The 13,205-nt window shown below is 42.7% G+C and overlaps 1 protein-coding gene across 7 annotated transcripts in view; it reads right to left on the reverse strand.

The window, feature by feature from the left end:
* Nucleotides 1-9,238: 9,238 nt before the first annotated feature.
* The window catches only part of LOC140199933 (tripartite motif-containing protein 2-like), a 96,413-nt gene continuing 92,446 nt past the window's right edge, over nucleotides 9,239-13,205 (reverse strand). For 4 of the 7 annotated variants that reach the window (XM_072262420.1, XM_072262415.1, XM_072262413.1 and 1 more), the window contains one exon: nucleotides 9,240-10,873. In XM_072262420.1, coding sequence (XP_072118521.1) covers nucleotides 10,721-10,873 — 153 coding nt within the window. In that variant the 3' untranslated portion in view covers nucleotides 9,240-10,720. Of the gene's footprint in view, nucleotides 10,874-13,205 lie in introns of all 7 variants that reach the window. The other 3 variants (XM_072262419.1, XM_072262417.1, XM_072262416.1) reach the window with 2 other exon arrangements.

The raw sequence follows: 13,205 nt of genomic DNA on the forward strand, positions 1-13,205 counted from the left end.
CATAGATAATGAAGTTCCCTTTGTTCAACATGAAGTAATTTCTGATACTAATGGATGTTTGTTATAGCATCAGAGAAACTAAATAAACAAACTAATGGTATTTGCCAATGTGTATGCTCTGAATATAGATGACCCAGGTTTCTTTGAGCGTTTTTTTTTTCATTTTTGCCAGATCTAAGTCTGTACTCATTAGTGATGGGTGGAGATTTTAATTGTTGCTTAGATCCAGCTTCAGATCATTCATCTTCTAAACTAATGATATCAAATAAATCAGCTGTGTTTATGAAATCTTTTTTAATGAAAGGTGGTATTGTTGATGCTTGGAGTTTTTTTTATCCAGTAGACAAGGAATATTCATTTTTCTCTCATGTCCATCATATATATTCCAGAATTATTTTTTATTGATAGCTAAATGATTCCATCATTATATTCCTGTGATATTCCTCTATATATTCCTGTGATTATAAAGAGATTGTTGTATCAGATCACACTCCTGTGTTTCTATCTTTAAATCTTCCTGTTCTTCAGGTAACTAGGTTTTGGCGATTTAATTTAACTTTGTTATCTGATAAAGATTTTTTTAAAAAGTTTACGGAGAGACAAATTACTTTTTTTTAAGAGAATACGTTAGAGGACATGAGATGCCTTTAAGGTGTATATTAGAGGACAAATTATTTCTTATACCGCAAGTATTAAGAAAAAAGCTAATAAAGAGTAAAGTGATTTAGCTAATCAGCTGAGACAATTAGACCAAGAGTATACCTTGGCTCCAGAACCTGCCTTATATAAAAGACTTGTTGAAACTAAAACTAAATATGATCTTCTTTTAACCTATCCAATTGAAACCCAACTCCTAAAATATAAAATTCAATTTTATATTCATGGAGATAAAACAGGTAAATTATTGGCTGATCAAATTAAAACCTTTTTAGCTAAACAGCAGATTAAAGAAATATGCAAAGCAAATGGTGATAGGACAACTGATTATTTAGAAATAAATGATACTTCTAGAGAAGTTTATTCTAAACTGTATAGTTCTGAATCTTCTAAGGATAACACTGTAATGAATATTTTTTTTAGATCAACTAAATATTCCTACAATTTCTGCTGGCAACAGAAAGTTGTTGGAAAGCTCCGGGTCCAGTTGGATTTTCTGGAGAGTTTTACAAGATCGTTTCCTCACTGCTTATACCTCATTTACTTTCATTTTTTTTTTGGATTCATTCAAGTCAGGTAGACTCCCTCAATCTTTTTATGAGGCTTCCATTTCGCTTATCCTTAAAAAGAATAAGGATCCAACTGAATGCTCTTTTATAGACCAATTTCTTTACTTAATGTTGATACTAAGATCCTATCTAAAGTTTTGGCCCATAGAATTGCAAATATTTTACCATGTCATTTCCGATGACTAAACTGGATTTATCAAAAATTGATATTCTCACTTTAATATTCGTTGGTTATTAAGTGTTATTTATTCTCCTTCTAACATAATATTGGAATGTGTGGTATCCCTAGATGCTGAGAAAGCTTTCAACAGAGTTGAATTATTTATTTAAAACTTTAGAAAAATTCAATTTTGTACCCATTTTCATTCAATGGATTAAATTACTTTATTTAGCTCCTTCCGCTATTGATATCACTAATTCTCATAAGTCCAAACAATTTAAGCTTCAACGTGGCACTAGACAAGGCCGTCCGTTGACCCCTTTGCTTTTTGATCTGGCCTTAGAAACTTTAGCCATTGCCTTTCGAGAATCTAATGATATCACCAGTATTTTAAGGAGAGACACTATTCACAAAGTCTCGCTGTACGCTGATGATCTGCTGCTATTTATTTCTAATGTTGAGACTTTGTTACCCCTGCACTTTCTTTACTCTCCTGTTTTAGCCAGTTCTCAGGTTATAAATTAAATCTACATAACAGTGAACTTTTCCCTTTGAATAATTTGATACCAACAAATTCTAACCTTCCTTTTAAAATTATAAGAAACCAATTTACACTTACTGCTAGTGATTGTTACACTTGAGTGTAACAATCACTAAGAACTATAAGCATTTATTTAAAGAAAATTTTCTTACCCTATTGAATCACGTAAAAAGGATACTATCAAATTGGTCGCCTCTTTCCTTATCACTGATTGGCCTAATTAATTCTATCAAAATGAATATATTACCTAAATTTATATACCTTTTTCAGGCATTGCCGGTTTTTATTCCTAGATCTTTTTTTTGATTTTCTTGACTCTATTATATCTTCTTATAAATGGAAGAATAAGCATTCTAGATTAAATAAAATTCATCTTCAGAAAGATAAAAAGAATGGAGGATTAGCCTTACCAAACTTTAGATTTGGTTATTGGGCAGTTAATATAAGAAATCTTACATTTTAGTTATATTACATTAATCGTGAGGATTACCCGACATGGGTTTTTTAAGAAGCTAACTCTGTTAATAAATTTCTATTATTTCTCTTCTTGGATCCTCACTTCCTTTGTCCCTGAGTAAATTAACTGATAATCTGGTAGTTAAACACACTATGAGGATTTGGATACAATTCTGAAAATACTTTGGCTTATTGAGATTTTCTCTTTCTAATTATTTTTTAAAACCCTCTATGATTCATGCGGCTTTTAAAGAATGGGATAGATTAGGTATTAAATGTTTTCAGGACTTGTTTGTAGAGGAACGTCTCTATTCATTTGAACAACTGTCAACTATAGTTTACCCAAAGCTCATTTTTTTTTTGATACCTACAAATAAGAGATTTTTTATGGTCTCAAATAAGTACATTTCCTAAAAGTCCTGATAAGAATCTACTAGATGTAATTTTTAGTTTGAAAGCTTTTTATAATGAATCTGTATCTAATATTTATAATATGCTGCTGGGAATGAGAAGTGTTCCTTCAGATAAAATTAAAAATCTTTGGGAACAAGATTTACAGACTTCAATTTCTGAGGAAACTTGGAACCAAATTTTGAAATTGGTTAACACTTCATCGTTATGTGCTTGCCACTCTCTCCTACAATTTCAAGTGGGCCATAGGGCCCATATGACTAAGGATAAGTTGTCTCATTTTTATTTAGATATATCTCCGTATTGTGATAAAAGTAATAATGGAGAAACTTCACTCATTCATATGTTTTGAACATGCCTGAGACTTGGAAAATATTGGAAAGAAGTATTTCAAACTTTCTCAATACTTTTCAAAGTAAACTTTAACCCTAATCCTTTGACCGTTTTATCTGGTATTGTTGGAGGAAGGGATATTATTTTGGACTCATCTGACTTGCACATTTTGACTTTTATTTTTCTAATGGCCAGAAGAACGCTCTTGCTTAAATGGAAAGATTCAGCCCCTCCTATGCATGCTCAAATGTTACGTGATGTGATGTCATGTTTAAATTTAAATTTAGAAAAGATTCGAAGTTCAATCTCTGAATCTAGCCAAGACTTTCAAACATTGTGGGGACCTTTTTTTGAATTATTTTCAAAACCTTTGATTTGCTCTTAAAGCACAGGTGATGACTTTTTTTTTCCTTTACTAATCAGCTTCGGTCTTAGTAGTGGGTTAGATTTTTTCTTATATAATAAAATCACTATTTCAATGTTATGAATTAATTAATTTGTATGACTATAGGGTAAGGAGTCTTTATATGCAATTTAGTATAATGTACTGATATTTTTTCTTGTACTCCGTATCCTTATATGTAAAATTAATAATAAAAATATTGGAAAAGAAAGAAGAAAGGCAATTTCATGATAATCGTTGCAATTTTAACATGAAGGTGGATTGGGAAAACCAGGCCAGTACTGGACCTCAAGAGAGAGAATTTGTAGAACGTCTAAGGGATGGCTTTTTAGAACAGCTTGTTGTTGAGCCCACTAGTGAAGCAGCTGTGCTGGGTGTGCAATGATCCTGAAGTGATAACAGAGCTTAAGGTAAGGAACCCTTTGGGAACAGTGATAACAATATGATCAAGTTCTCATTGAAAGTGGAGAGGGGAAAAAATAAAATCCAATGTGTCAGTATTTCAGCAGAATAAAGGAAACCACAAAGGCATGAGAGGGGAACTGGCCGAAGTTGACTGGAAAGGAACATGTGCAGGAAGGACAGCAGAGCAGCAATGGCTGGAGTTGCTGCAAAAAATAAGGAAAGTGCAAGACAGAATATTCCAAATAAGATAAAATTATTGAATGGAAGGACACTACAATGGCTTAAAAGGAAGCCAGAGCTAGATGAAAGACAGAGGACTGCGGAGCTTTTACAAACTTGCAGAAGAAAACTAGGAAGGTCATTCAGAAGAAAAAGATGAATTATGAGAGGAAGCTGGCGACTAATATCAAAGATACTAAAAGCTTTTTTCAGTATATAAAGGGTAAAAGGGCTTCGCGGGTAGATATAGGACCAATACAAAATGATACTGGAGATATTGTAATGAGAGATGAAGGGATGGCAGAGAAACTGAATGCGTATTTTGCATCACAGTGGAAGACGTCTGCAGTATACCAGCCATTCAAGAGTGTCAGGAAGTGAAGTTTGTGCAGTAAAGATTACAATTTAGAAGTGCCCAGGAAGCTTAGTGGTCTGAGAGTGGACAAATCTCCTGGCCCTCATGGAATGCACCCTTGGCTTCTGAAGGAAGTAGCTGGAGAGATTGCAGAGGCATTAACAATGATCTTTCAAGAACTGATAGATTCTGGCATTGTACCAGACGACTGGAAAATTGCAAAAGTTACTCCGCTATTTAAGAAGGGTGGGAGGCAGCAGAAAGGAAACTATAGACCTGTTAGCCTGACATCAGTGGTTGGTAAGTTGTTGGAATTGATTGTTTGGGATGAGACTACAGAATACCTGGAGGCACATGACAAGGTAGGCCAAAGCCAGCATGGTTTCCTGAAAAGAAAATCCTGCCTGACAAACCTACTGCAATTCTTTGAGGAAATTAAAAGCAGGGTAGACAAAGGAGATGCAGTAAACATGGGGTACTTGGATTTTCAGAAGGCCTTTGACAAGGTGCTGCACATGAGGCTGCTTAGCAAGACAAGATCCCAAGGAGTTACAGAGAAGTTACTAGCATGGGTGGAGCATTGGCTGGTCGGCAGAACACGATGGGAATAAAGGTAAACAACAGGAATTCTGCAGATGCTGGAAATTCAAGCAACACACATCAAAGTTGCTGGTGAACACAGCAGGCCAAGCAGCATCTGTAGGAAGAGGTGCAGTCGACGTTTCAGGCCGAGACCCTTCGTCAGGACTAACTGAAGGAAGAGTGAGTAAGGGATTTGAAAGTTGGAGGGGGAGGGGGAGATCCAAAATGATAGGAGAAGACAGGAGGGGGAGGGATGGAGCCAAGAGCTGGACAGGTGATTGGCAAAAGGGGATACGAGAGGATCATGGGACAGGAGGTCCGGGAAGAAAGACAAGGGGGGGGGGACCCAGAGGATGGGCAAGAGGTATATTCAGAGGGACAGAGGGAGAAAAAGGAGAGTGAGAGAAAGAATGTGTGCATAAAAATAAGTAACAAATGGAGTACGAGGGGGAGGTGGGGCCTAGCGGAAGTTAGAGAAGTCGATGTTCATGTCATCAGGTTGGAGGCTACCCAGACAGAATATAAGGTGTTGTTCCTCCAACCTGAGTGGGGCTTCATCTTTACAGTAGAGGAGGCCGTGGATAGACATGTCAGAATGGGAATGGGATGTGGAATTAAAATGTGTGGCCACTGGGAGATCCTGCTTTCTCTGGCGGACAGAGTGTAGATGTTCAGCAAAGCGGTCTCCCAGTCTGCGTCGGGTCTCGCCAATATATAAAAGGCCACATCGGGAGCACCGGACGCAGTATATCACCCCAGTCGACTCACAGGTGAAGTGTTGCCTCACCTGGAAGGACTGTTTGGGGCCCTGAATGGTGGTAAGGGAGGAAGTGTAAGGGCATGTGTAGCACTTGTTCTGCTTACACGGATAAGTGCCAGGAGGGAGATCAGTAGGGAGGGAATAAAGGTATCCTATTCTGGTTGGCTGCCAGTTACCAGCTGAGTTCCACAGGGGTCGGTGTTGAGACCGCTGCTTTTTACAATGTATGTCAATGATTTGGACTATGGGATTAATGGATTTGTGGCTAAATTTGCCATGATATAAAGATAAGTGGAGGAGCGGGTAGTGTTAAGGAAACAGAGAGCCTGCAGCGAGAACTAGATAGTTTAGGGGAATAGGCAAAGAAGTGGCAAATGAAATACAATGTTGGAAAGTGTATGGTCATGCACTTTGGTGGAAGAAATAAACCGGCAAACTATTATTTAGATGGAGAGAATTCAAAATGTAGAGATGCAAAGGGACTTGGGAGTCCTTGTGCAGGATACCCTAAAGGTTAACCTCCAGGTTGAGTCGGCGGTGCAAAAGGCCAATGTAATGTTGGCTTTCACTTCTAGAGGTATAGAATATAAGAGCAGGGATGTGATGTTGAGGCTCCATCAGGCACTCATGAGACCACACTTGGAGTACTGTGTCCAGTTTTGGGCTCCTTATTCTGACATTGGAGAGGGTTCAGAAAAGATTCACCAGAATGATTCCAGGAATGAAAGGGTTACTGTCTGAGGAACATCTGGCAGCTCTTGGGCTGTATTCCCTGGAGCTCAGGAGAATTTGGGGGGGGGGGGGGGAGAGAGAATCTCATAGAAACATTCTGAACGTTAAAAGGCCTGAACAGATTAGATATGGCAAAGTTATTTCCCGTGGTAGGGGAGTCTAGGACAAGAAGGCATGACTTCAGGATTGAAGGACGTCAATTTAGAAAAAGAGATGCGGAGAAATTACTTTGGTCAGAGAGTGGTAAATCTGTGGAATTTATTGCCATAAGCAGCTGTGGAGGCCAAGTCATTTAAGACAGAGATAGATAGGTTCTTGATTAGCCAGGACATCAAAGAGTATGTGGAGAAGATAGGGGAGTGGAGATGACTGGAAGAATTGGATCAGCCCATGATTGAATGGCGAAGCAGACTCAATGGGCCGAATGGCCTACTTCTGCTCCTATATCTTATGGTCTTAAATGAGAAGGTACAAACATCAGAGGAGCAGGGGGACTTAGGAGTCCTTGTGCAAGACTCCCTGAAGATTAATTGACAGATGGAGGAAAGGCGGCAAATGCAATGTTGGCATTTATTTCAAGGGAAATAGAATATAAAGAGATAAATGTTGTGGATCTCTAAAACATTAGTCAGGCCACACCAAGTATCGTCAACAGTTTTGGCCCCCATATTTCAGAAAGGATGAGTTGTCATTGGAGAGAGTCCAGAGGAGGCTCACAAGTACGATTCCAGTAATGAAGGGGTTAACATATGAGGAGTGTTCAGCAGCTTTGGGCCAGTACTCACTGGAGTTTAAAAGAATGCTGGGGGGATCTCATTGAAATCTACCGAACATTGAAAGGACCGGGTGGATGAGGATGTTGCCTATGAAGGGGGTATCCAGAACTAAAGGGCACAGCCTCAAAATTGAGGGTCGATCTTTCAGAACAGAGGTAAGCAGGTATTATTTTAGCCAGAGTAGTGAATCTGTGGAATGCGCTGCCACAGACTGCAGTGGAGGCCAAGTCCATGGGTATATTTAAGGCGGAAGTTGATAGTTTTCTGATTGGACAGGGCACCACAGGATATGTGAGAAGGTTGCCATTGACAAGTGATGGTCCGCAGGGTTCAGTATTGGGCCTGCTTCTTTTTATATGGTATATCAATGATTTAGATGATGGAATAGACGGCTGATACCTAGTTTTCAAACGAATAAGATTGTTGAGGAAACAGGAAGGCTGCAGAAGAGCTTAGGAAGATTAGGAGAGCAAGACCATAAGACATAGCAGCAGAATAGGAGCCCTTCAGGTCTGCTCCGCCATTCCATCATGGCTGATCCCGGATCCCACTCAACTCCATACACCTGCCTTCTCACCATACCCCCACCATAGGAAACATCTTCTCCATGTCCATTCTATCACATCTTTTCAGTGAGTACAGGCCCCAACTTGCCAAACACTCCTACGTTAACCCCTTCATTCCCAGAATGGGCAAGAAAGTGGCAAATTAAATACAATGTTGGAAGATGCATGGTCTCGCACCTTGGTAGTAGAAATAAATGTGCAGGCAGAAAATCCAGAAATCTGAGATGTAATGAGACTAGGGAGTCTTGTGCAGAACATCCTAAATGTTAACTTGCAGGTTGAGTTGGTGGTGAAGAAGGCAATTGCAATGTTAGGATTCATTTCAAGAGGTCTAGAATATAAGAGCAGGGATAAGATGCTGAGGCTTTCTTTATAAGGCACTGGTGAGGCCTCACCTTGTGTATCTAAGGAAAGATGTGCTAACATTGGAGATGGTTCACAGGACGTTCACAACGACGATTCCAGGAATGAAAGGATAATCATGTGCGGAACATTTGATGGCGCTGGGCCAGTTCTCACTGGAATTTAGAAGGATGGGGGGGGATATCTCATTGAAACTTTCAGATGTTGAAAGGCCTACGTAGAGTAGATGTGGAAAGGATGCTTCCCAGGGTGAGGGTTTCTCTGACTAAAGGGCACAGCCTCAGGATAGAGAGACGTCCATTTAGAAAAGAGATGAGAAATTTCTTCAGCTAGAGGGTGGTGAATCTGTGGAATTTGTTACCACATGCAGCTGTGTAGGCCAGGCCAATGGGTGTAATTAAGGCAGAGATTGATAGGTTCTTGATTGGACATGCATCAGAAGTTGTGGGGCAAGGGAGGGGGAGAAAAAGGATCAGCCATGTTTGAATGGAGTAGACGCAGTGGGCCAAATGGCCTAATTCTGCTGTTTTATGGAACCAACAAATGTGAACTCCCACTGATCACCCAGCCTTTCAGCTTAGAGACTAATCTGATGATTTCCTACACGCTGGCCTCTGACCTGTCATCCCTCTGCCCTTCTTCAGGAAGGAATAGTAGTTACTGGAGGGAGTGATACTGGAATCTGGAATACATCTGCTGAAATAACTCGGAGGATGAGCAGCATCTGTGAGGGAGGAATTGTTGATATTATGAAGAGAGACCGCACTAAAGTTCCTTTTCTCCCAGCAAATACTGCTTGACCCAATGAGGTTTTCCAGCAGATTTCTGGAGCTAATGTGACTGCTGGGGAGGGTGAGCGTGAGGGATGGAGTTGTGGAGGAGGGGTGGATGGTGGGGGGGGGGAGGAGGGGTGGATGGTGGGGGGGGGGGAGAGGAGGGGTGGATGGTGGGAGGGGGGGGAGGGTCCACTGACTGGTTCCTGTAGGATGGGGTTCATGTCCAATCAGACAGACACCTGTTGCAAATAGTTAATTTATTTTACAGACAGTTATCAGGAGGCATCGATCAGAGAAGCCCCTCCCATCCGACGCCCCTCCCTTCCTCTTCAGCATGGGCAGTCAGAGATCAGTGCACCCTACCCACCAACAGCCCAGGGCAGTGAGTGCAGGGGGAGCAATAACAGAGCGAGGGGAAACTGTTCCTGCAGATAAGCAAGGGTGAGTTAAGGGGGAACAGGGTGAGGGGAGTAGTCACACTGCTGGCAGGATCAGATGAGGGTGACACAGAGGGAGGTCAGACAGTGGGAGATACAGACAGGAGGCCATTTGGAGGGGACCAGACCAGGACGGGGGGGTGGGGGAGGTGGGCAGTCCAGCTAAGACTGAGGAAGATGCCAATCTTCCATCATGGGCACCAAGGAGCCAGGTGTGACAGACACTCAGTTTCGCCCTTCCTCAATACTGTGGGGAGCTCCCTGAGTTGGCACTTTTGCTCCCTCAGTGATCATGGAGAGATTGAAAGGGATAGAGAGAGATAGAGAGAGAGAGAGAGAGAGACACAGAGATAAAGAGAGACAGAGATAGAGAGAGAGAGAGAGAGAGAGAGAGAGAGAGATGTATCGATTAGAGCGACAGTGACAGGGAGTTGGTGAATGATACTGATGGAAGGTGGAGCAGGGGATCCCTCAGAGGAGGTCTCTCAGATGAAGGTCTGCAGACAGCCCAGGTGGGCAGCAGAGAAATGATGACCCCAGGCCACTGACCAAAGCTTCCTCCTCCAGATATATCATGAAATAAGCCTCCTTCCCACCTCATGACAGTGACCCAACAAGAGGACAAGACTAAAACAAACACACACACACACACACTCACTCACTGGGGGATGGTCCCACATTCACATCGACTCTCACTGGGGTTTGGTCCCATGCACACGCAGACCTTCACTGGAGGCTGGGTCCCACACAAACACACACATTAACCCTCACAGGGGGACATCCCACACATACACACTGATCCTCAATGGGGCACACATACTGACCTTCACTGGAGGACGTTGGTCCCACACACATACACACACCCACACACTGACCCTCACTGGGGGTCGGTCCCACACACTGACACTCACTGGGGGTCAGTCGCACACTGGGAATGGGCCAGTGGGACATCACTGTGTTGTGTCTTTTCTTTGTCCCCGGAAACATTGTGTATTTAGTGGTTCCAGTGAGCGGTCAGCCAGTCCTGTGATGTAGTTATGGTCAGGACCTGGCTGATCTCCAGACAGCATCCAGCCCGCTGTACACGGATGCAGGGTAAATAGCAGTCGCTGATTTCTGTGGTCTCTCTCCACACTGGCGTATCACTGCTGGACTCCATGATATTTACAATCACACAGGTCCTGAGCTCAGGCCGCTCTGGCCAGTCACTACGCCTCATTCACTGCAGGTATCGATAAACCTTGAAACAGTGATTGCCCGAGTCTGCCACAGCTACGTGTCCATCAGACGTCAAAGCCAGTCCCTGGGGGCCATACAGAGGGTCTGCAGCTGTGTTAATGTACGATAGGAAAGATCCCGAGCTGTCAAATACCTATGGAGAGAAACAGAGGGCAAGTCACATTGGGCTGACAGTGGAGAGGGTGGGAGGGAGATAGGGCTGGGAAGAGTTTGGGCAGGGGGAACTGGAGAGGGGAGAAGTGAGACTGACCAACATCTGTGCACCTTCAGTAGCTGCAGAACCCTGCCCTCTCCAAAGCTTCGATGTCCTCAACACTCAAAGCTGCTGCGCAGGTTGACTCTGTGGTTAAGAAGGCACATGGTGCATTGGCCTTCATCAATTGTGGGATTGGGGTTAAGAGTCGAGAGGTAATGTTACAGCTATATAGGACCCTGGTCAGACCCCACTTGGAGTACTGTGCTCAATTATGGTCGCCTCACTACAGGAAGGATGTGGAAACCATAGAAAGGGTGCAGAGGAGTTTTACAAGGATGTTACCTGGATTGGGGAGCATGCCTTATGAGAATAGAACTCAGCCTTTTCTCCTTGAAGTGACGGAAGATGAGAGGTGACCTGATAGAGGTGTATAAGATGATGGGAGGCATTGATCGTGTGGATAGTCAGAGGCTTTTTCCCAGGGCTGAAATGGCTAATACAAAATTGCACAGTTTTAAGATGCTTGAAAGCAGGTACAGAGGAGATGTCCGGGGCAAGTTTTTTTACTCAGAGAGTGGTGAGTGCGTGGAATGGACTGCCGGCTACAGTGATGGAGGCGGATACGATAGGGTCTTTAAGAGACTCCTGGACAGGTACACGGAGCTTAGAAAAATAGAGGGCTATAGGTAATTTCTAAAGTAAGTACATGTTCAGCACAGCGTTGTGGGCCAGAGGGCTGTATTGTGCTGTAAGTTTTCTATGTTCTATGTCCTTCCTACAATGGGGTGACCAGAACTGCATGCAATACTCCACATATGGCTCACTAGAGTTTTATCAAGCTGCAACATAACTTTCTGACTTTTGGATTCAATACTTTGACTCATAAAGGCAAGCATGTCAAATACCTCCTTAACCACCCGATCAAGCTGCGTAGCCACTTTGAGGGAGCTTCCACCCCAGCATCTCTTTGTAACATCAATGCTATTGAGGGTCCTGCCATTAATGGTGTGTACGGGGTCTCTTCTTTGTATGTTAAAATTAAAATGGCTTTTTTGTTATGTTGATCTTTTAAATTGCTGTGTATGTGGATTAAAATGGCTTCTTTGTTATGTTAAATGCTGAGAAAGTCATTTGCCTAGGTTAATACAGAGAGCATGGTGCTATTAGCCAATGGGTGTTCATGTTATTATTTCTTGGGGTGATAATGCTGTCTCATGTGACTGGGAACGGGGGTTTTTGGCAGGGAGTCGGACGAGAGACCAGGATAGATGACGGACGTGAGGGAAGGCTCCTGTCGATCACTCCAGGCAGTCCTGAGCCACGGGGTAAACGGGGTCCGGGCGGTCCCGAGCCGCGGGTCCACGGGGTCCAGGCGGTCCCGAGGAACTTCCTGAGCTCCAACTTGTGCACGAAGAATTTGAACTTTGATAAGTCTGGCGCCTTTTTCCATTCCTTCTTTTTCTGTATTGAACTTACATTAATTTCATAGACTTAGTAACATCTATAAAGTGTACTTGGTAAAACTTGGGGTGTGTGTTGCCTGATGCTTGATGTTTGGGACTGATTTGGGGTGGCAGTGGTACAGCAACGCACCCAGGTGGGCGCCGGGCGGCATTTCCCTTAGATATATACGAGCCAATATAGCGGAGCTTTACAGGTGTAAGGCTTGTTATATCTGAGTGAGGTATGTAAAGTAGAAGACCACAAGACATAGGAGCAGATTAGGCCATTCAGCCCATCGAGTCTGCTCTGCCATTCCATCATAACCGATAGATTCCTCTCAACCGCATTCTTCTATCTTCTCCCCGTAATCTTCAATGCCCTGACTAATCAAGAACCTATCAAACTCCACTTTAAATATACTCAATGACCTGGCCTCCGCAACCTTCTGGCAATGAATTCTACAGATTCACCACCATCTGGCTGAAGATAAGACCAACATGATGAGCAGAATGAACAGAATGGGCCATAACAGACAGACAGACACCAGAGGGCAGAGGTGTAAGGTAAGAGGAAAGAGGTTTCAAGGAATCCGAGGATGAATGCTTACCCCAGAGAGGGGCTGGAGTCTGGAATGCAGTGCCTGAAGAGGTGGTGGAGGAGGCAGAGACATTGAAGAGGTGTCTAGACGAGCACCTGAGTTGCTAAGGCAAAGAAGGCAACAGGACAAGAGATTCTGCAGATGTTGGAAATCGAAAGCAATGCACAAAATGCTGGAGGAACCCAGTAGTTCAGGCAGCATCTATGGAAACAGTTGACATTTCAAGCC

Source organism: Mobula birostris, chromosome 7, assembly GCF_030028105.1.
Source record: "Mobula birostris isolate sMobBir1 chromosome 7, sMobBir1.hap1, whole genome shotgun sequence".
Lineage (NCBI taxonomy): Eukaryota > Metazoa > Chordata > Chondrichthyes > Myliobatiformes > Myliobatidae > Mobula > Mobula birostris.